Raw genomic sequence first — 22,776 nt, 5'->3', positions numbered from 1 at the left:
AAGTCTCCCGCCCTTGTAGTTCTGAGGGATCTAGATTTTTTTGAGGTGAAGCATGTTCATCAAATCTGGGTTTGACATGGCCTTGTATGTCAGGCACAGGTCACCTCTGAGCAAGCGGTAAGCGACTGAATAGAGCTGGAGTTCTTTCAGTCGGGCAGCATAAGACATATTTTTGAGACCCTTTATTCTTTTGGTGAGGAACTTTTGGGGCCTTTCCAGCTGCTGCAGGTGTCGGGTCAGATACATTCTGAATGGGGCATTGTACTCAATCATTGGTTTGATGAGTGATGAGTACAGGGGGACGATGACCTCCCTTGATCTGGATGTGAATCCCTTCATGATCAGGTGGGCAATGTAGAAGGTCTTCCTAACTACTTTAGCAACGTGAGTGTCAAACGAAAGGTTACTGTCAACCTGGGTCCCCAGATCCCTGATAACTTCTTCTGTGCTCAGTGGATTGCCACCTATATGGTAGCTAGGGGTAACCTTGTTTTTCCCGAAGGGTATGACTATGCATTTCTTGGCGTTTAACTTTAGGCCATGGCTCCGGCACCAGTTATCCGTTTCTTTGAGGCCCTTCTTAAACATATGAAACTGGCAGTTTAAGGCCCTAATGGCCAAGGTTGCAGAACTGTATACCTTCTTACCCCATCTATCCAGCACCCTGGAATCTCTATCAGAGGGTGTAGGATTTTTGGCAGCAGTAGCCTTAATGCCCTTGGGTCCCTGTGAAATGGTTTCATGATCCGCAAAAAGGATTTTTAAAGAGGAACTTGTGAGAGCCAGGAACCCTGTAATACCTATCAGGTTTTCTGGGAGCAGGAGGTAAAGAATTAGGGGTCAGGCAAGGTTCCAAGAAGGCATCATCAACTATGCTAAGTACAGGAGAGATAGCTGAAGGCCTGTGTTGGGGCAGGAGTAAGAAATCCCTAAGCCTCTTTTTGGAGTCAGAGTAATTCTGGCTTTCCCAGCGAAAATGCTCCCTAAGAGTATGCAAGGTTTTAACAAAAGAGAAATCCTCTGGAGGGGAAGCAGAGGGACTGGAGTCCTCTGCATCAGAATCCTCATATGTAGATAAGGGTAAATCCTGGTCATCAGAGGAAACAAAAATGTCAGAGTCCTAATCAGACGAATCAGAAGAAAAATCAGTCCTAGGTCTCTTAGAGGGGGAAGGGTGGCTTCCCTTGATTAGAGTAACAATGTCTTCAGCCATTCTTATCATTTGTTTTTAGGCATGGGGGCCTGACCATGCTGTCTGGGCGTCAGTTTTCTAGGCATGGATCGAGGTTTAGTCCTTGAAGAAGAAGATGGCGTTGGTATAATGTTCAAGTCAGTAGGCCTGAATACACCCCAGAATCCGGTGCCTGCACAGTGGCTTCGGACCCATCCAAGGTAGAGACATCCGCAGGTTCCATATTCAAAGAAGCATCTTACGGCAACCAAACTCCAAATGGGTCTCAGTAGAGGCCTGCAAATCTGAAGTAGCAGGTATCAGGGGCTGTGAAAGCGCCTCACTGAGTACCAGTGAACTGGCGACTAGCTTAGGAGAAGTGTCGTTGGTAGCTCTTTATCTTTGTGTTTTTTTTGGAATGTCGGTAGTTGGGTGGCTTACCGAAGCCATTTCTGGATAATTGAACAGAGTACCAAAATATTTAGAAGCATAAATAAGCAGACGATGAATAGTTCTAGGTTTGAATAAGGCACAAAACCGATAGTGAGGTACGTCATGGTCTGGGCCAAAGCAAGGAATGCAGTACGAATGAAAATCTTTATGAGGTATTTGCTTTCCACAAAAAATACAATTAAGTTTTACTGACATCGGTTTACAGCAAGAAAAAGGTTCCCCAACGGGGTACTTAGCTTAGTTTTAGACTTCGGATCTGAAACTCGAAAATGAAAATTTCAGGAGTCTGCCGACCAGCACTTGCAAATTGCTTATGCTTCGGGCACCACACGGCAAGAAAGTCTGATGTAATATAGCGTTGGCTGCATGCTTTATACCCCGGACTACCTGACATCATGGAAGATGAGACAGCAACCGACGCAGGACCCAAGACTTTGATAATCAGGCCGATTGAGGGCTACTGCAAGCAGATAACCCACATGTAACGACTGCGACAGTGAAACACGAAGAACATCCATACTTTCCTAGCCCCAGCATGTCTTCAGCTCATCATGCGGGATCCTCAGGCATCTCCAAGCAAGAATAGAAATACCATCTTTCCAGCGTGCCGCAGGTTTGTCCTTGGGCCTCTTATGAGTGGGACAGGCCTGGGTGGTACCTCACCCTCTGAAAGGCAAACAGGGGCACCCTCACTAGCTGCTCTTACCTTCTCAATTGACTCAATTTAACCTAAAGGAGCACTGGTTCTACCCTAAAATCCTCTGGAATTGTTAATCTCCATCCAGGACTGTGAACTTGTCACTGCAGTGAAGGCTGTACGGTGTGTGATCCTTAAAGATATGCTGTCCAGATCTTTGTGCTCCTGAAAAGGTCACAGTTGGAAAATGGTCTGAGAAGAACAGCAAGACAAATAGAGAACCAAAATAGGACCCTCACAATGGTTCAGTAAAACAATTAGACAACCTCTGGAACCAAACTCCAGACCCAGGCTTAGTGGGGGTGCATGCTGATAGGCACCTAGAGACTGGGTGACCCAGTAATCTGGCTATGCCAAGCCACAAAAGACACATGAAGCCATTATATAACCTTACCACAAAAAAAAAGTGCGAGAAGAACAGGCTAGGTGTAGTGCCAAACAGATAAAAACAAGATGTACTGAAGATCTACCCATAAAATTTAAGGGAAATGCTTACAGCCCCAGAACAGTTGGCATTACATTTGATTTTGAGGGTTATTTTCAAGTAATTCTCTTTCACCCTCACACCTGTTAACCATCTGGTCAGTCACTGCAATCATGCCTATCCAAATCAGACAATATATATATACATATATATATATATATATATATATATATATATATATATATATATCAACAAGAACAAAACAGCAAAGACAAGGCTCCAGCTCCTTATGATGCAGACTACTTTAATGGTACACAAGCGCTTTAAATGCTTCATCAGGTATATAACAAACATTAATTCTACACCTTTTTATACCAAATCACATGACTAATTCATTAGTATTTAAAGATACATTATCATAAAACATCTTAATTTATTGCCTTACATTAACATATAATTGTTGAATGCACATATTAAAAACATATAAAAACATACAAAAACATACAAATATACCAAAAATGCATAAATAATATAAATAAAAATACATGTATAATATATAAAAACTTTTATCTTTGTAAAGGTCTATTCTTTAAAATAGGTCTCATAGGTATATGGTCATTAAGACCATGTCCTACATTTGCTCTAAGCCTCACTATCCAATTAACCTCCATCTCTTCAGTCTTATTTCTAATATCTCCCCTTTTTTGCTATCATTGTTCCTTTCTAGCACCATAAACTTAAAATCATGTTGCTCATTCATGTCAGAGACATGCTTAGCAAGAGCATTAAAAGTACTTTTTTTCTTGATATGGTAGACATGTTCCCTGATTCTCTCTTTTAAAGATCTATCCATCCGTTTTACCAACATAAAATGTATTGCATAACTGACAGGTAGTTAAATAAACAACAGGTAGCTAAATAAACATGACAGGTGTTGCAATCAGCACTGGTCTTTAAACAAAAGATTTCACCTGAGTCAGGATGTTTAAACTCTTTCTCCTCAGCTATAAAATCACAATATTTACACTTATTACATGAATTTAGTTCCTACATCATCAATTCTCTTGTCATCTCTAGCAGTACATAACTGCCTTTTTAGAGATTTTTTGTTTTTGTATGTAAACTGTGGTTGAGGGTCCAGAAATTTATTAACCTGACCATCTGTATTCAAAATATTCCAGTGCTTATTAATAATTCTTGTATGGTCCATTATATTTCTAGAATAACTCAAACATACTCTCATGTTGCTCCTGCCTTTTAAATCCTTCTTACTCGTCTTTTTCCTTATACCTATGAGATCTTTTTTAAAGAATAGACCTTTACAAAAATAAAAGTTTTTATATATTATACATGTATTTTTATTTATATTATTTATGCATTTTTGGTATATTTGTATGTTTTTATATGTTTTTAATATGTGCATACAACAATTATATATGTTTATTAATGTAAGGCAATAAATTAAGATGTTTTATAATGTATCTTTAAATACTAGTGAATTAGTCATGTGATTTGGTATAAAAAGGTGTAGAATTAATGTTTATGATGCACCTGATGAAGCATTTTAGTGAAAGCGCTTGTGTACCATTAAAGCAGTCTGCATCATAAGAAGCTGGAGCCTTGTCTTTGCTGTTTTGTTCTTGGATTTGTATCAGTTTTCTGCTAAGATACCTGGTTACTGTTGAGTTGTTTTTTCGCATATTATATATATCCGCTGTGGCGACCCCTAACCGGGAAAAGCCTTAAGACACAACAACACACACATATATATATATATATATATATATATATATATATATATATATATATATATATATATATATATATATATATATATATATATATATATATATATATATTTGGAGCTGTAAACCCTAGCCTTTTTCTGCATTCCAACATAAAAATTCTGTTAAGAGTATAATTTGGGCAATGCTCATTTCCATTGGAGAGACACATCCATGGGGCAAAGACTACACCCCCCTCCTGAGAAAGGTGAGTAAATGCCTTTCATCCCAATATACCCCTGGGCCAGCTCCTCTAGTGCTCAGGTCACTAATCAAACTGACACATACAGGGCACACTCAGGACTCCTTCCCTCTATTTAATGAAGATGTTTTTGACGTATTTACTTATGAAGGTCAAACAAATACGGATGTTACTCGCAACAAATATGTACCAATCCCAAAAACAGCTGCACTCAAGCTCCATTTTCTATCAGGCTTGTAATAAATATGGAAAGTACACAATGCACGGACTTACTTAGGAAAACATGGTGATACCAAGGGCTCCTTCTCTCTATTTCATGGAGATGTTTTCAAGGTATTTACTGTAACGGTCAATAAGAAAATATGCATGTTGCTCAAGAAAATATGTACCACTCCCAAAACAACTGCTCACAAGCTCCACCTTCTATCAAGCCAGGAACAAGTATGATAGTAGCATGCGATACACCGATGTGCCTACGGGAATATGGGGATGCTGGAGACAGGACTCCAATAACAACAATCCATGTGACAGTCACCAACAATTCCCAAATCAAGAGAACCACGCCTCTAAAACCTTTTTTTTTTTTTAAACATTTTCCATGAATGTCTGTAAAAAATCTAGAAAAAAACCACAAATAAATCAAATGAGAATGAATAAATCGAATACAAGCACTACTACCCTAAATCAAAGGGAACATGACTATCCTAAGAATCTGACTCACTAAACTTTCCAGTTAAATAACCTCAAAGTCTATTGATCTATTTATTTATCAAGCTATTTACATTTGCATTGCATTTGTTAGGCAAGCTGAAAATACCAAAACAAAACACTTGTGCGCTTGCACATATAAAAACAAAAAATAAATGACTTCTTGCACAATAAAGAAATAAAACCTACTTTTGCCATGTTGGGTGGAGGGCTGATGAGAAGAAAACTGCTTCTTTTTCTCTGGTGAGTAACTCCGGCTGCTAATGCTGGATCCAGATCTACTGTGCGGGGAACCTTTTCGATTTACTGGCGAGTCCCTGTAGAATGAATCCCTTTTGTGAGGAGAACGTTCTCTGCCATGAGGTGGTGGATAGAATTCTTTTCTTCTCACACCATCTCTATCCCTTTGAAATGCAAAACAGTATCCATCAGTTTGCATACACAAAGTCTTTTCAGAAACAACCTTCTGTAAAAAAAAAATACTAATAACTGACATTTAAAATATAATAACCATTACAGTTCAGATAACATTAGATAAACCTGGTTTGATAGCATCACTTAATAGTTGTTGCGAAGTTTTAACATTTATGTCTGTTTTTAAGGTAACATACAAAAGTTCTGTATGAAAAACAAACTGCAAAGTGAGATTCATGGATGTATTAAATACAAAGGAATCCACAACTAAAAGATTAATCTTCGTTATATTTTATCTTAATACAAGTGTTACTGGAAGAAACTGTTCCACAACAATTATCAAACATGGGCGTAAATACAGAAATTGCACACTGCATACTGGACTCCGCAAACAGATCACATAGCCTTTGTGCGGATAAAGCACCTGGCACTCACAGATCTGTATTAAAACTCAAGACATGCATTCTACGTACCTGTTGTATTTCCTTACCCATGTAAATTATGTGATGAAAATGACACACTCACTGCCCAACTGTTATCTTCTGAAGGGGGATGGGGGCTGGCATAATGGTTAAGCTGCTCACCACCTACAAATATGGTACAGGGCGTGATTCTGACCTAATTCAGGGGGAGGGGGTTGGTGGAATGGTTAAGGTCTTCACTTCAGACACACTAGGTACCAGCCAGTCTGCAAATGGCTCATCTCCTAGGACCTTGCTTGAAAATATTTTATCTCCCAATCCCCTATTTACACTTACCAAGGGTACCAGAATTTGTCAGATTTGGGAGGTATGGCTAGACTTAAAAAGGCCCCATGGTCGTTAGCATAGTGCACACCCATGAACATGTCAAATTTTGAATCACTGTGTACAATACTAGCACAATATAAAACATCTGGTGAAATGTATTCTGATAAATTGTAAACTCAATGTGCCACTTGTACATTATCATGTCAGACTGACGATGTAATAGTATGAGAGAGTAATCCACCTGCAGGGTAAGACAAGAACACTAGCAAACAGGAAAAGGCATCTGTTCTACTAAAAAATAATGCCAGGCAATTAGCCTTAGCAATTAAGCTATCATTTGCAGGTACATATATGTTTACTTGAAGTAACAGACTCTGAAAGTGGCAATGTTAAATATTAAGGCTGCAAACCAAGTCATGCAAAACAAATCACACATTTAAACAAGCTAGATTTATATTTAGTATTTTAAAAGTGAAAAATATAAGTGCATTTAGGAGGGAAAAAAAATGAGGTAAAACAACACATTAAACAGCAGCCACGTACACAAAAATTGCCACATTTTGAGATATCAACAAACTACTCTCCAGAACAGTGACCAGGGCACAAAAGTACCTGTTGGCAAACCCCTTGCCTGCCAAGCTGCCACAGGAAAAATGTTGACAAGGTCGAGACCGGCAATTATAACATTAGCAATGGATATTGCGAGAGTTGTAACTAAGCTGAGAAATCTACACCAGTGTCTACACATGCTCCAAGCAAGTACAGACAGCACTCTGAAGCACTATGCTAAACTTTGTCCTTCTACATTTGCACTTAAATACATTTCTTCCTTGCCTGAGCATTGTTAAGACCTTTACCTGTTCTGGACTAGTTGGAGAACAATCCACAGGTAAGCACTGTATTTGCTAGAAATATGACCCCATTTTCATCAACTCCTGCACGATGAAGTTCCTGTAGTACCTATGGCACCTCAGATGCCTCACTAACAAGCGCAATCGAGAAACTAGCATCTATAAGCTGCTGTTCTGCATGCACAAGTGAAAAACTGAATAGAAACAGTGCAGAGCAGTACTATGCCTTGCCTGTTAAAACAGCATACTTGGTACTATGGTGCAGGATAGGGTTTGCGGCATGAAGAGTTACAAACACAGCAAACAGCAAGGCTGCACCATATACCTTACCAGAGAGCAGTACTTCAGTGCACAGGAATTAAAGTAAATGTTTTAGGCTAAAAAAAAGCGTGGTGCACCGTGCTTCCTACTCCAAGACAGCATGCAGCTCCTAGGAAGGACAGGATGCTGAAAAATTAGGGTATGCAACCCAATGATACTATATACCCTAAAATTCAAAGTGCTTCAGGTTGGGGGTGATGAAGAATGTCAGACACAGCAGTATGCCCTATACTTAGGAAGTTGTTGTCTCTTTCGGCTTATCCAGAACAAGAAAGGATTAATGCTAGCCTGTGTAGCAGTGCTTTTCTATATTAATTTACATTTATACAGTAAACCGTATACCTGTAGAACATGCCAGCATTAACACTAAGGTATACAAACCCAAAAGTACTGAAGACCCTATATATGAATAATGTATAAGGGACTGGGAGGTATACATCTTAAACTTCATATATGGGTGCAGTGAAATAAACTTTGAGCTAACATGGAGACTAAGTGCATAGTGTGCATTACTGGGGCCACACTAACATATAGAAGTGGGGTAACAAAAGCAGGGCGGGTTTCCGAACAGCACTCCACTCAGTCATTACTGCTGAGTAGTACATATCAGATTTAACTGTGGAAAATGTTTCTGGCAAAATAAAGACAGATTATGAAGTCTGCTAAAAACAGAAGTGCCACTGAGGTTTCGTTAAACCCCAAGGCTATCACAAGTTAAGAGAATCCGTTCTTATTCTACAGTCACCATGGAGTCCATTATTAACAGCAGGGGTGTGGGAACTTGCTTCTCCACATTATTACTGGCTTACGAGCATGCAGGACAATACGTTTGTATCATTAATGATATCCTGTGGAACTGATCTGATAAAGGTGATGGCTGAAGGTTTAGTAAAATTTAGTTTATGAAGAAGTGATGTTTGGGTGGACCAGACAAGCAGGTGAACATTTTACACAGTTCCTTAAGGGAGTACTTTGGGTTTATGTTTGGCTAATTTCAAAAATATCTGGCTATTACAAACATAGCAAAATGAGATGACCACTGCTTGCAGTTTCTGTATTTAGTTATAGATACTATAAAAAGTCAGTACTGAGGCCTTATTTCATTCACAAAAGGTATGACGCACATACCAGTGTACTTCAGCTGAATGCAGTTCATCTAGCAGCAGATTAGTAATGCAGCTAGAAAACACATTCTTCAAGACCCATCAACTTTATAAAGAAAAATTAAACTGATCATGATTCACTTGTTCTTAGGCTTAGACAAACCGTCATGCTCATCTGCATCTCACATGGCCTTTGTAATCTGTGACTGATGCCACAAAAATTCAGTCTCTTGCCATATTACAGTCCCATATTGGGCTGTACTGCTATCAGTGCAGTCCATCCAATCATCCACCCGTAAGAGTCAAGAGGAAAAATTCTCTACTCTGGCTGGCGTAACCCCTTCCCCATGGCAGCCAACAGGAGGACCTGCTGCACCTTCCCCTGTGGGTGTGCGAATTCCCTCCCATGCCCATTGAGTCAGCTACACAGGAACACCTTGCAGTGCTGCAGTGTGTGCACCTAGTGTTCTCTCTCTCTCCGGGGGTGGGGGGGTGGTCCTGTTCAACTGATCTGCTGTTAGGCAGGAGGAGGCTTACAAGCAACCAGCAGTTGTAGGACAGAGGAATGTGGGTTGACAGTAACCCACTAGCAGGACGTGTATGTGGTGGAAGGGGGTATGCACTCACAGGAAGAACTCACAGCACCCATGTTAGCTGCCAGAAGAGAGGTTTAGACAAACACACACCCATCATGGCTGCCTGGATGATGGCCATGAATAGGCAGTGGCAGCATCTCAATCGTCAACGAGATGGGGGTCAGAAAAAAGATACAGGAAGACGGAAAAAAAAAAAAAGGCTGGGAGAACTCCACACAGGTCACACTGATATTATTAAAAATGAGAGCAGTAGCAGGAAGGGTTTATCTTGTGGCTAAAGCCAGAAGACGAGATTAATAATGTAGTGAAGTTCGTGTACCCTATCAACAGCAGTAGAAGCATAGGGCACAAAGGTGACGTTCATACCTCAGAACTTCTTTGTTGTCAGTCCGAATGCCATCTTTGATCGTCGGTCTGAATGCTCCTTCACTTGTGCCAGATACCAAGTACTTGAATGTTCCTTCACTTGTGCCAGATACCAAGTACTTAGATAAGAGGAAAACTCCAAAGGGGCACTTATTTATTTTTTTTATTTTGGTGTACGAATTTACATGTCACCCAGAAAGGAAGAATGTCTAGTGTGGGAGACAGATTCCCCATAAGGATCATAACAAGCGGTATCTTTTTTGTTAGGTGCTTCTCACGAACATTTGCCAAACGTCTGTCCCCAAGACCCTCTGTAGTCATCTTTTCTCCTTGTCTATCTACCTGGAGAACCAACGTCTTATGTTGTTGGAACAAGGTGTGATGGCAGAAACTTCCCATCCCAAGGATCAGCCATCTGCCAAGAAGAACAGCAAAAAAGTTAGGTCAGATTTGTTGTACCGCTTACCCTGGACATCTCTCTCAAGGCTGTTGAAAGGCCGGAAGATTGTCCGGTTGTTCTGGATTCCTCCTTTGTGACAAAGTTGGAGGCTGGCATGTATCAACATTCAAACATATCCTCGGAGGCTCTGCAGACTTATGTTGCAGATGTTGAGGGGGAATCTCGGCTAATCACATCAGAGGGATTGAGGGGGCGTTCTGTAGATTTTTCTCAGGAGGAAATTCCCACTACACTGAGTGTCGGCAAGGGTACAAACCTCCTAAAGTCTTTAGGGCTGAAGTCCATTTAAAGAAGAAACAGAAAAAGTAGCACATCTCTCCTGCTCCCAAACATTCCCAACATGAATGACAGGATTTTACACAGGGGTTGTTTAATGCACTCATGACGTTAACCCCCCCCCCCCCCCAGGGAGTTTCTGTCTCTGCTCCCCCCCCCCCCTTAGTAATCTACTCGGGTCTATATTAGAACATCGAAGTTTCAAAACTTCCAATGTTCTAATATCGAACCCTATTCAGCAAAAGCTGAAAACATCGAACACAAAGAACAGCGAACTTTTTCCTAGGGAAAAAATTTGCTGTTCCAAAACACACACACACACACACACAACAAAAGGACACCAAACAAACAGCAATACACACACACACACCTAAAATCTTACACCTAACCCTACACTAAACTATACACACACCACTAACTATCCACTTACCTTAACCCAAACCCTATAGTCAGTCACTATCGCAAACTCACCTAACCCCGTCCTAACCCTCACTATCGCAAACTCACCTAACCCCGCCCTAACCCTCACGTCCACACAATCGCACACTTACCTAACCCGCACCCTAACTCACCTAACCCGCCCTAACCCTCACATCCACACACTCACACACATACCTAACCCGCAACCTAACCTCACGTCCAAACAGGTCGCACACATATCTAACCCGCACCTTAACCCTAATGAACCTAACCCGCACTCAACTGCACACTTACCTGAACCTGACCCGTAACTTTCCACCAGCGATGAAAATACCGAAGCAACAGAAACAGACAACCGAATTCTTTCCCTAGGAAAAAAATTGGTTTTCTGTTGCTTCGATATTTTCAGCTTTCACTGAATAGGGTTTGATATTAGAACATTCAAAGTTTTGAAACTTTGATGTTCTAATATAGACCCATCTACTCCACTAAAGAGGGCTAAGGAACAAATGTCTTGTGATGAGTACTTGGACTCTGGGGAAGAGTCCTTGGCATATTCCTCTCAGATTCCTTCTCCACTGGATTTTGGTTCTGAGAAGGAAGATTCCATTAGCCCAGATTCTCCCTTTGAGGAACTCCCTTTTGGGGAGATTATCTCTTATATGATGGAATTCTTTAAATGAGAGTGTTCGCAGGTTTCTGACAACCAGAAAAGATATTATAACCTTCTCCAGATGGGAGTACCTTAACTCATTGACCGACTCCAATGGAGCTCAGAAAGTTTTCACTGTAACTTCCAATAGGCAGAGCCTAAGCCTTTGGATAGAATCAAATTATGTCTTTATATTGCAAACAAATGTTATCTCTGGAACCACAGGGGTTACGAAAAGTATAAATGGCAAACTCTTCAGTACAAACTATTTTACAGTGGTGGTATTCTTTAGGTTGTATGTCCTACACAGAATTTTGTAAGTCACAGTAAACACAGTAACAATTACATTTGTAATATTTTGTAAACAGCTTACAATATCTCAGCAACCACTCAAATTATACACACATACAGACGCACACATAGACACACAGACAGACGCGCACACAGACAGACGCACACAGACAGGCGCACACACAGACAGGCGCACACACAGACAGGCGCACACACAGACAGGCGCACACACAGACAGGCGCACACACAGACAGGCGCACACACAGACAGACGCACATAGACAGACGCACATAGACAGACGCACACAGACAGCAGTATTTTATTCATCTAGCTGAGAGTTTTCATATGAGGCTAAGGAGTTCTGCCTGTTACTTGTCTGTTGAGATATTCAGAAAAATGTGAAAATTATACCTGTATAAATTAGTATCATAAAAAAGTACAGTTTTGTACCTACCATAAATGTAGATGTCCGAGAGGTATGCATCTGCAGTCCTAACATATGGGTTGTCCTGCCTCAGGCAGCCCTTCGGTCGGCCGGATTCCAAAGTTTGGGTCTGGCCTCGGCTGATGTCGCACTTCACCCGACGTCATAGCTGCTGTGAATTGGGTATAAAGGCATCAGCCGACGCCATTTTCCTCAGTGTTTCTTGCCCCAGATGCCAGGCGTCCTCTAGGAAGGCTAAATTTGGATAAATGCAAATGTTTCCAAACAGTAGAGAGCAAACAAAGATAAACATGTATATACAAACAAATACACCATAATAGATTCCCCCAGCTAGCTACAAGATGGGCAAATACCCTAGGAGTACCACAGAGGGGAAGGAGGGTAGGTAATCCTGACTGCAGATGCATACCTCTCGGACATCTACATTTATGGTAGGTACAAAACTGTACTATGTCCTTCAAGGATGCATCTGCAGTCCTAACATATGGGTAGAATACCATAGCCAAACTGGGGGAGGAGGCTCTTAGAGGATTATGGTGTAGTTAAGATCCCTTGCAAAACAGCAGTTGCAAAACCTGCTCGGGATCTGGAGTATAAAGGTAGATTACCATGCTTGGCAAATGTATGCACGGAGCTCCAAGTAGCAGCTTCTAAAATGTCTTTGGTAGCCACTCCTCTTAAGAAAGCTGTAGTAGTGGCTGTAGCCCTTGTGGAGTGAGGTCTGATGTTTTCTGGAGTTGTCTTTCCATGAAAAGAGTAACAAAATCTAATGCAATTTCCTATCCATTTTGAGATTGTCTGTTTTGAAATTGCTTTTCCTTCCATTCCTGTTGCATATGCTACCAAAAGCTGGTCAGTTTTTCTATTGTTCTTGGTTCTGTCCAGATAGTAGTAGTGCAATTGCCTGTGCACATCCAAGGTATGTAGTAGTCTTTCCCCCCTGTTCTGTGGGTTGGGGAAGAATGTTGGTAGGTGGATTGCTTGGTTCAATGATACCCTGGAGACCACCTTTGGCATAAAAGTAGGGTTAGTTCTCAAGGACACTCTATCCTGATGGAAGATAAGGAAGGGCTGTACTGCCATTAATGCCTGTAATTCAGAAACCCTTCTTGCTGAAGTGATTGCAAGCAGGAAAGCAGTTTTCCAAGATAACTGTAATTCTGCTGTTGCAGCTGGCTCGAAAGGGGGAAGTGTTAACTTTTCCAGCACAAAGTTAAGGTCCCATGTAGGCAAAGGTGGCTTCCTTGGAGGCTTTACATTTTTAATTCCTCTCAGAAACTGCCTAAGTAGAGGATGAGAGAAGACTGGAGGATCCATGTTGTATTCTGCTGAAATTGCTGATGCATGAATCTTAATGGAGGAGTAAGACAGGCCATTGTGGAAAAGTTCTGCTAAATATTCCCAGATGTTAGCTATGTTTGCTAAAGATACATTTTTTCCTTTTGCTGCACTCCAAATGAGGTATCTTTTCCATTTGGCTGAATAAGTCTTCCTTGTGGAGGATCTGCGAGCCTCCAGGATAATGTCTTTAACCCTCTGGGATAAATCTGGGTTATTTTGTTTTATGTAATATTCCAAACAGCTAGCTGCAGTGTTTTCAAGTTTGGATGTAGGATCTTGAAGTTGTTCTGTGTTAGCAGTAAAGGAGCTAGAGGTAGAGGCCATGCGTGTGCCCAAGACATACTCCTCAGTAGCGGGTACCAATGCTGCCTCGGCCAGTCTGGAGCTATCAGGATGATCCTTGGGTGATCTTCTTTGATCTTCAGTAGCACTTTGTGTATCAAAGGAAGAGGTGGGAATGCATATGCTGTCATGTTTTCCCAACTGAAGGAGAGGGAGTCCACCTTCCACGCAAGTGGGTGGTATGTCCTTGTGCAGAATTTCCTCAATTGGTGGTTGTGTGGGGATGCGAACAGGTCTATTTCTGGTAGTCCCCATTTCTTTGTAATGGATTTGAAGATGTCTGGATGCAGCATCCATTCGTGGGCATCCGTGGTAGTTCTGCTTAAGGTGTCTGCTAGTATATTTTCTTTTCCTGGCACAAATATGGCCTGGAGCTGAATGTTGAGGTTCAGGGCCACATTCCACAGGTCCATTGCCATCCGGCATAGAGGATATGAGTGTGTGCCTCCTTGTTTGTTGATATACCACATGACTGTGGTGTTGTCTGTCCTTATCAGCAAATGACCCTGTTGAAGAAACGGTCTGAATGTCTGAATTGCCTGTTTCACTGCCAGCATCTCTTTTTGATTTATGTGCAGGTTCAGCTGGTCTTGTGTCCATAGGCCTTGTATACACTTGTCCACCATGTGTGCCCCCCAGCCTAAGTCTGAGGCGTCCGTGGTGATAGTCTGGCTTGGATGAGGTTTGCGGAAAGGCAGTCCTCTGTTCAACTGACAGGCCTGAGCCCACCACAGGAATTCTTGCTTCAGGCATGGAATTATTGGAATCTGGGCTTCTAGACTGTGCTTGTGTTGAGACCATATATTCCTTAGGTACCATTGCAACTTCCTCATATGCAGCCTGGCATGTGGAATCAATATTATGCAGGATGTCATGTAACCCAGGGCTTGCAGGACTTTCCTTGCTGTAAGCTGGTTCTGTGTTGTTAATGCCATGAAATAGTGTGGTAGTTGCTTTTGCTTTTCTGCTGTGAGAAATGCCATCTGATTTGAAGTGTCCAGTTCTGCACCCAAGAATGTTATCCTTTGGGATGGTACCAGCCTTGACTTTTTCATGTTGACTGTGTATCCCAGGGCTTGCAGTAGTTGTATAACCTTTTCCAAATCTTGTGTTAATTTGGTCTTGTTGTCCGCTTGTATTAGGCAGTCGTCCAGATATGGATAAATCTGGATTCCCTGAAGCCTGCAATGAGCAATTACTGATGCCAGGCATTTCGTGAATACTCTGGGCACAGTAGATAAGCCAAAGGGCAATGCTGAGAATTGATAATGCTCTGATCCTGCAAGAAATCTGAGGTATCTTCTGCAATCTGGTCGTATAGGGACGTGCAGGTATGCCTCCTTGAGATCTAGAGTCACCAGCCAAGACTCCTTGCCCAGCATGGGAAGAAGTTGCTGTAGAGTCAGCATTTTGAATTTTGGAACAATCAGATATGTGTTCAGAGCGGGCAGGTCGAGAATAGGCCTCCATTGGTTTTCTTTCCTTGGTACCAGGAAAAGTCTGGAGTAAAATCCTTGTCCTTGTTCCATAGGCGGTACCTTTTCTATAGCTCTCATCCTTAGTAAGTGGTTGATTTGTCCTAGAGCGTTTGTTTTTTGGTTTGGTGGTAGGTTTGGCATTCCTTTCTTTTTTGGTAGAGTGTGGAAGTGAAACCTGTAGCCTTTGTCTATTGTCTGTAAAATCCACTTGTCTGCTGTAATGTAATGCCAGTTTACGGAAAATAAGGCTAGCTTTCCGCCCAAGGGTGCTTCCAGTTGTTCCCTGGTAGGCGGTATCAGAGTCAAGTCATTGTGTCTGTCCTGTGGAAGTGGTAGTAGCTGGATCTGTGGCAGTACTTCTCTGGTTGTTAGGCTGCCACTGACGTCCCCTGTAGGCACCTCTGGATTGACCTCTGCCTCTTGGGCGTCTATTTCTGCCTCTCTGTGCTCTGGAGGTGTCTGGAAAGGACCAATTCTTCGAAGGCCAATTTCTACTAAACCTCGGAGGCTGGACCTGTAAGAAATCCTTGACTGTTTGGACAGATTTTGCTTTTTCTTCCACCTTCTTTAGCACTTGCTGTGCAGGGGAGCCAAACAAACTTTGTTTCTCCATGGGAGCATCTAGGAGCTTTGACTTTACATGGTCTGGTAAGGATTGCTCTTTTAACCATGCATGCCTTCTGATCACTGTTCCAGTCATAGCCGATCTAAAGGAAGCCTCCAGTGCATCATAGCCGCATTTTAAGGAATGATTACTGACCTGCTGAGTGTTATGTACCAAATCCTGAAGGGACTTATGGTCTATAGGTTCAGGAGAGGACAGTTTTTTATTTAGCTGGTCTAACAAAAATTCCTGATACTGAATCATGTGGAATTGACAGCTTAAGGCCCTAGCCGAAAGAGTAGCAGAAGTATAAACTTTTTTTACCCCATCTCTCTAATGCTCTAGATTCTCTTTCAGAGGGGAGGGGGTTTTTGGCAGAGGCAGCTGCTACAGCTTTGGGGCCCTGTGAAATGGTTTCAGGATCTGCAATAGGAGCCTTATACAAGTGAAAGTGTGTGTCCGGGACCCTGTAATATCTGTCGGGCTTAGCAGGGGCCGGAGGAAGAGAGTCAGGGGCAGTACAGGCATCATTAAATGCATCATCCACAACTGTTAGTACTGGAGGAATGGCTAAAGGCCTATGCTGTGGTAAATGTAAAAAGGTCCTTAGCCTTTTCCTTGAATCTGAAAAATCCTGGCCCTGCCATTGAAATTGCTCTCTCATAGCATGTAAGGTCTCCCCAAAAGAAAATTCCTCAGGAGGAGAGGCAGAAGGAATGGAGTCTTCTGCATCAGAATCCTCATATGGAGAATAAGGGCCTTCTGGAGGATTTGAGTTTTCTGAATCATCCGAGGAATAGTCTGTAGAAACTGGATCGGGGGGCTCTGCTCTAGGCCTCTTCTCTGGAGGGGGTTGAGAGGCCCTGTCTGGGTGAGGTTGGGATCCCCTGATCAAAGAAATGAGATCCTCAGCCAGGCTGAGCATTTGGGAACTAGAGGTAGGCCTGTGTGAGGGGGTTTTAGCAGGCAAGGCCTTAGAAGATTTAGCTGCTTTAGCCCTAGAAAAAGCCTTGATAGACATAGATGCAGGGGGCCTAGCAGCTCCACGTGCAGGAGTAGATATGTCTAAAGGAATAGTATCTGATAAATCCTGGGTGCCTGCTACAGCAGGAGAAATTTCAGTAGCAGATTCAGCCATGCTGAGTGAGGCCTCGGCTGTCGGAGGTATGCTTTCGGCCGAAGGAAGAACCGAGGACTCGGTTTCAGCCGAAACCGAGACACTCGCGGTTGGCTTAACCGTGGTTTCGGCCGAAACCGCGGACCGCGAGTGTCTGTACTTTTCCTTACGCTTTTTAGCTAATTGTGAAGTCGGATTCTCCGACGGCATTTTGTAAGCAAAAGCGGGACCAAAAAACTCCTCAGCAAACTCCGACCGACGTCTAAGTGTCCGTCGGTTGAAGGAAGCACAGGCTAGATAAGCTGATACGTCGTGGTCTGGGCCTAAGCAAGGAAGGCAGTAAGAGTGGAAATCCTTATGAGGTATTTGTTTCCCACAAGTTAAACAATTATTTACTTTTTCTGACATCGGCTGAGGCAAGAAAGACTCCCCAACGGGGTACTTGGCTTTTTAGAAGTCTTCGGTAGTAGAAATCTCTGGATCTGACCGACCGGCACTTGCGAACAGCTTCTGCTTCGGGCACCGCGCGGCAAGAAAGACGGAGGAAAATGGCGTCGGCTGATGCCTTTATACCCAATTCACAGCAGCTATGACGTTGGGTGAAGTGCGACATCAGCCGAGGCCAGACCCAGACTTTGGAATCCGGCCGACCGAAGGGCTGCCTGAGGCAGGACAACCCATATGTTAGGACTGCAGATGCATCCTTGAAGGACATCAACAGTTAATATCTATTTACCTGTACTAGACAGAGATCAAATGTTAATGCAGTTGAATTTGAAACTATGTAAGCTTTAAGATAAAATATTTTAAAACTTGTATAGTATGGTTTTTGAATTACTGATGCAAAATGAACAAGCAATATTTGATGCCCAGAGGTGTCAGTAGGAGTTAACTGCAGATGCCCCTGCAGGCGTCACTCAGATGCAATGAGTTAAGCCCTCTGCTGTTCCTCCAGTCTTGGCTGCCCTGTTGTACACTTTTTCAGCAGCTTCTCAGACTCCTGATTCCAAACCTACAGTACCCTAAGAAGCCTGGCAGGTATTATAAGGTGCCTGATGAATGTAAGTTTCTCTACAAAAGACTCTCTGATGACCCTTTTGTCGTCTCTCTCTCTTCTGAAATCTTCTAAGCTCTTGCCTTCTACTACATTGCTTCCTTCTGACAAGGACAGTAGGGTCATGTAACGACTGGCCAAAAGGGTGTATACTGCTGCTACAATGTCTTTTTGGGTTATTATCAGACCCATATGACCAGATACGTCTTGGCTCTTTTCTTTCTTAGACCTCTCAGGTAGTCTAGACCTTCCCGATTCTGAGAAGGTCTCGGCCGTCTGTTTGTTGGACTTCCCAAGTAGCTTGCCATATTATTAAATGTAGTTATGATGCAGCTGATGCTTGTTCTACAGCTACTGCTCTTGGTTTTGTGTTGAGATGCTAGTCTTGGCTTCGCCTTCAGCCTTTGCCTGATGATACTAGGGCTAAATTGACTGGATGTTCCCCTTCATAATAAAATCCCTTTGCTTCTGCAGCTGCTGAGCTTAAGTCCCTGCAAGGAAAGGTAAGGCCTTGCAGGAGTTTAAACATTTTTGTTTCCCCATTCCTAAATTTTAGACGAATTATCCCTCTAAGCCTGCTTTTGTCTGTAGACACTCTCGCACCACTTCCAAAATTAAGAAGGGTTCTAGATGGGCTCCTCCTGCCCAGTCTACTCAGACTCCTACTACACTCAGAAACCTCCTTTCCAGATAAACAAGGTTTATGTCCGACTACTGCTGCCCTCATTTCCAAGTCAGGGTCCTTTATCTCTTCCCCTTTGCCTGTCCCTTCCAAACTGGTTAAAGATCATGCAAGATTCCTGGGTTCTGTCCATCATCCGTCAAGGATACATCATGGTACTGAAATCTCATCCTTCTTTTCTGGGCATTCCACAACCTCCTCAGGAATAACTGCCTCTCTTTCCGGATGTACTTTGGTCTCAAGCCACCATTCAACCAGTTCCCACTCCCCAGCAGGGGACAGGGATTTATTCCAGAATGTTTTTGATACCCAGGAAAAAAAGCACCTGGAGGCCCATTCTGGACCTTTCTCAGCTCAACACCTTTCTAAAGAACCCCTCCTTTCGGATGCTGTCCCTCCAGACTCTGTTTCCTCTACTTCTTCCTCAGATTTTCCTGGTCTCTCTGGATCTCAAGGATGCTTATCTTCATAATCTTATTCATTGTCATTTCAGAAGATTTTTGCATTTCACTGCTTCTTCCTTGCATTTTCAGTTTCTGCTTTTCCTTTTGGTCTTTCTGCTGCCCCAAGGGTTTTGCCCAAATGCCTCGATCCTGTGATTGCATTTTGCAGGATGAGGGGGATATAAATCTTTCCTTATCTGGATGACCTGCTCATTCAGGCTTTCTCCCCAGAGATCTTGCCTCAGCACCTTCAGTATGCTATCTGCCTTCTGCAAAGCCTAGGGTTTTCAATAAATTCCCAAAATCTAAATAAACTCCTTCTCAAGAGCAGGTTTTTCTTGGTTGCAGGTTCCAGACCATTCCTATGCTAGCTTCACTGTCACCACCCATGGCTCCTGCTCTAATCGCTTTTCGTTCCCTTCTTCGAGCCAGGGAATTTGTAAGGGCTCTAGGATTCATTGCTTCCATCATTCCTATGCTACCTCTAGCCAGACTCCATATGAGGAAGCTACAGTGGTTCCTCAGGTCAGTCAGGCTCCAACACGGTCATCCTCCAGACTTACTAGTCCCTCTTCTTCCCTGCCTCAAACTAAAGCTTCAGTGGCAAATTCATCAGCTGTTTCTCAACCTGGAACTTCCTTTTCAACCCCAGTCTCCTCTCCGGAACTTTTTTCAGATGCCTCAGACACAGGGTGGAGTGGTTCTTTTGGCCCTTTCAAGGTGCAGGGTCTCAGGCCCATTCTTTAGAGGTCAGACCACATCAAAATCAAGGAAATGAGAGCTCTCCTTCTGGACCTTAAGGCCTTTCATGCCCTTTAATCTTTCAGGACCTCTCAAAATCTTTGCAGACACCACCACAGTGATGTGGTACATCAATAAACAAGGAGGGAACACGGTCCTGCCTTTTGTGCAGGCTAGCTCTTCAGGTTTGTGATCAAGCTGCCCAATATCGGGTGACACTTTAGACTGGCTATATTCCTTCAGAACAAAACACTGTGGCAGTCAGTCTACGTAGGTCCATAACACAGGTTCATGAATGGATGCTTCACAAAGATGTGTTTTTGGACATTGCCAACTAGTGGGGTACCCTCAGGTAGACCTTTTCGCCTCCCCTCTGAACAGACTACTTTCTTTTTTTTTTTGCACCAGAGATCCAAGTCCTCTGAACTGGAAGGTGGACACCCTCTTTTTCTTGGAAGGGGATGTTTCTCTATGCCCCCCCTCCCCTTCCTCTCATACCGAGGGTCTTGCTCAAGATAGAGCAAGACTCCCCCACAATCTTGCTGGTGACTCCCTTTTGACCCACACAGCATGGTTTCCCTCTTTTTCTGCACCCAGCATGGGCAATCACCACAAGTTACCCCACAGGGTGGACCTACTCACACAAGACAAGGAGTCTCTCATCCATCTTCACTTGTCCACTCTTCAACTGACACTGTGGATGATAAGATTTTGATCCCTTTTAGGCATCTTTTGTCTGATTATGTGTTTCGGGTTCTACAAGAGGCCATGAAACCGAATACCAGGAAATCCTATAAATCCAAATGGAACAGATTTTCTGTCTGGTGCCTTGCTCTTAAACCAGGATCCACTTTCTGTGGGGGTTCCTCTGGCTCTTTCTTATTTGACTGAATTGATCCATGCTGTTTTGGCATACTCTTCAGTTAAAGCTCACCTTTCACCTATTTCTGCTTGTCTGCATTTGCTGTCTCCTTTCAATCTGAGCTTCAGCTTCCTTGCAGTATTGTACATGGAAGACTGTTCTTCTTTTGGCCCTTACTTCAGCCAAGAGTGTCTGAGCTTCAGGTCCTTGTGGCTGTTCCTCTTTTTTTTTTTTTTTTACAGTAATAGGGTAGGATGCCTCTTCATACTAATCCTTATTTTATGCCCAAGGTGATTAATGAATTATCCCCTTAATCAGTTTAATTTGCCCACATTTTCCCTCCACAGACTGCTAGTGAAAAGATTCTTCACAACTTGGATTTGCATAGACAGCTCCGGTACTATCTGGTCAAGACTAAGGTCATTTGTAGGTCTGTGCAATGCTTTGTTTCTTTTCACCCTAAGTCTCTAGGTTTGGCTGTTTCTAAGCAGACCACTCCTTAATGGATCTCCAAGGCCATTTCTTTTTGTTACTCACTTCATGAGAAAAACCTTTCTACCTCTGTAAAAGCTCACTCTACCAGGGCTGTGGCTTCCTCTGGTGCTTTTTTTCAAAGGCTTGGATACCACTTCCATCCTCGAGGCTGCAACTTGATCCTCACTCCATACCTTTACTAAGCAATACAAATTGGATGTAGTTTCTAAAGCACAAGCTGGCTTTGCCAGGGCTATTTTGCATGGTTTTCTGGGTAGGTCTTTCTCCTCCCAAATTTCCACTTGAGCTTTTGTACCCTCCCTTATGTAAAGGGAACTGCAGCAGTGATGTGAAGGGCACTGTACAGTTGTGTAAAATCTTAACATAACAGTACATGTCATTTTTCACTGTTGCAGTATTCGCTCACTCCCCTCCTCCACCCTTTTCTCTTTTCCTTATGGATGCACGTTTCTCCTTCTCTCCTCGGATTGCTCCTCTTGGGGCTATACTCAGTACTTGGTATGTCTGTATGTCACCTTTATGGCCTGCGCTGTGCACGGGGAACAAACGTGTGCTGTACAACATCCCAGAAACCTAAGGCTTTGGTATACTGGCTGGATGTTGGACTAACCTTGGCAAGAGATTCCTTATGTAAAGAATACTGCAACAGTGATATAGAAGGACATCATTTAGTACATTTTAAGAACACCTCTGGGAAGGTCTTAAAAGATTCCAGGAATTATCGTGGATAAAACAGATCCAGTTTCATACAGAGTTCAAGGATTTCCTACATGAGACCATCTAACCAATTAAGGTCAATATTAACATTGGCTAAAGACGTTGATGCTCATGGTGATGTGAATGTACATATTTGTGTTGATGCTACTCAAGAAACTGTTGGTTCCAGCTAATATTAAAAATGTTGATATACCAAATTGTTTGACCCCCTCCTTCTGTTTTGAATTTGGACAAGAATTTTCATTATATACATTCCCACTCTGAGATTTTGTCTGGACAACTGGTTGAGTGGAAAAGGAAACAGTTTTAATATAAACTGCAAATTAGAGTTCAGAGCATTCCTACGGGGCTTTGCATGTGGAAGTTCTCTAATAAGTTCATAGACAACTCGGCGGTCAGCCTTGCATTTAGAATTGACTGCATTTTTCGATCAGATGGAAAGTGAATTACTTGAGACAATGATTAAGCAGAACTTTAAGCAAATGGATATTCTTTCCAATGAAATTATTACACTTAA

The 22,776-nt window shown here is 42.6% G+C and overlaps 1 protein-coding gene across 1 annotated transcript in view; it reads right to left on the bottom strand.

The window, feature by feature from the left end:
• The window catches only part of PPHLN1 (periphilin 1), a 1,295,616-nt gene that overhangs the window by 646,881 nt on the left and 625,959 nt on the right, over positions 1–22,776 (bottom strand). The window contains exon 6 of the mRNA XM_044087450.1: positions 5,629–5,843. Coding sequence (XP_043943385.1) covers positions 5,629–5,843 — 215 coding nt within the window. The remainder of the gene's footprint in view (positions 1–5,628; positions 5,844–22,776) is intronic.

This window comes from Protopterus annectens, chromosome 11.part0 (genome assembly GCF_019279795.1).
Source record: "Protopterus annectens isolate FY-2018-M chromosome 11.part0, PAN1.0, whole genome shotgun sequence".
NCBI lineage: Eukaryota > Metazoa > Chordata > Ceratodontiformes > Protopteridae > Protopterus > Protopterus annectens.
The sequence above is the reverse complement of the archived record's forward strand: the minus strand, read 5'-3'. Positions and strand labels throughout refer to the sequence as shown.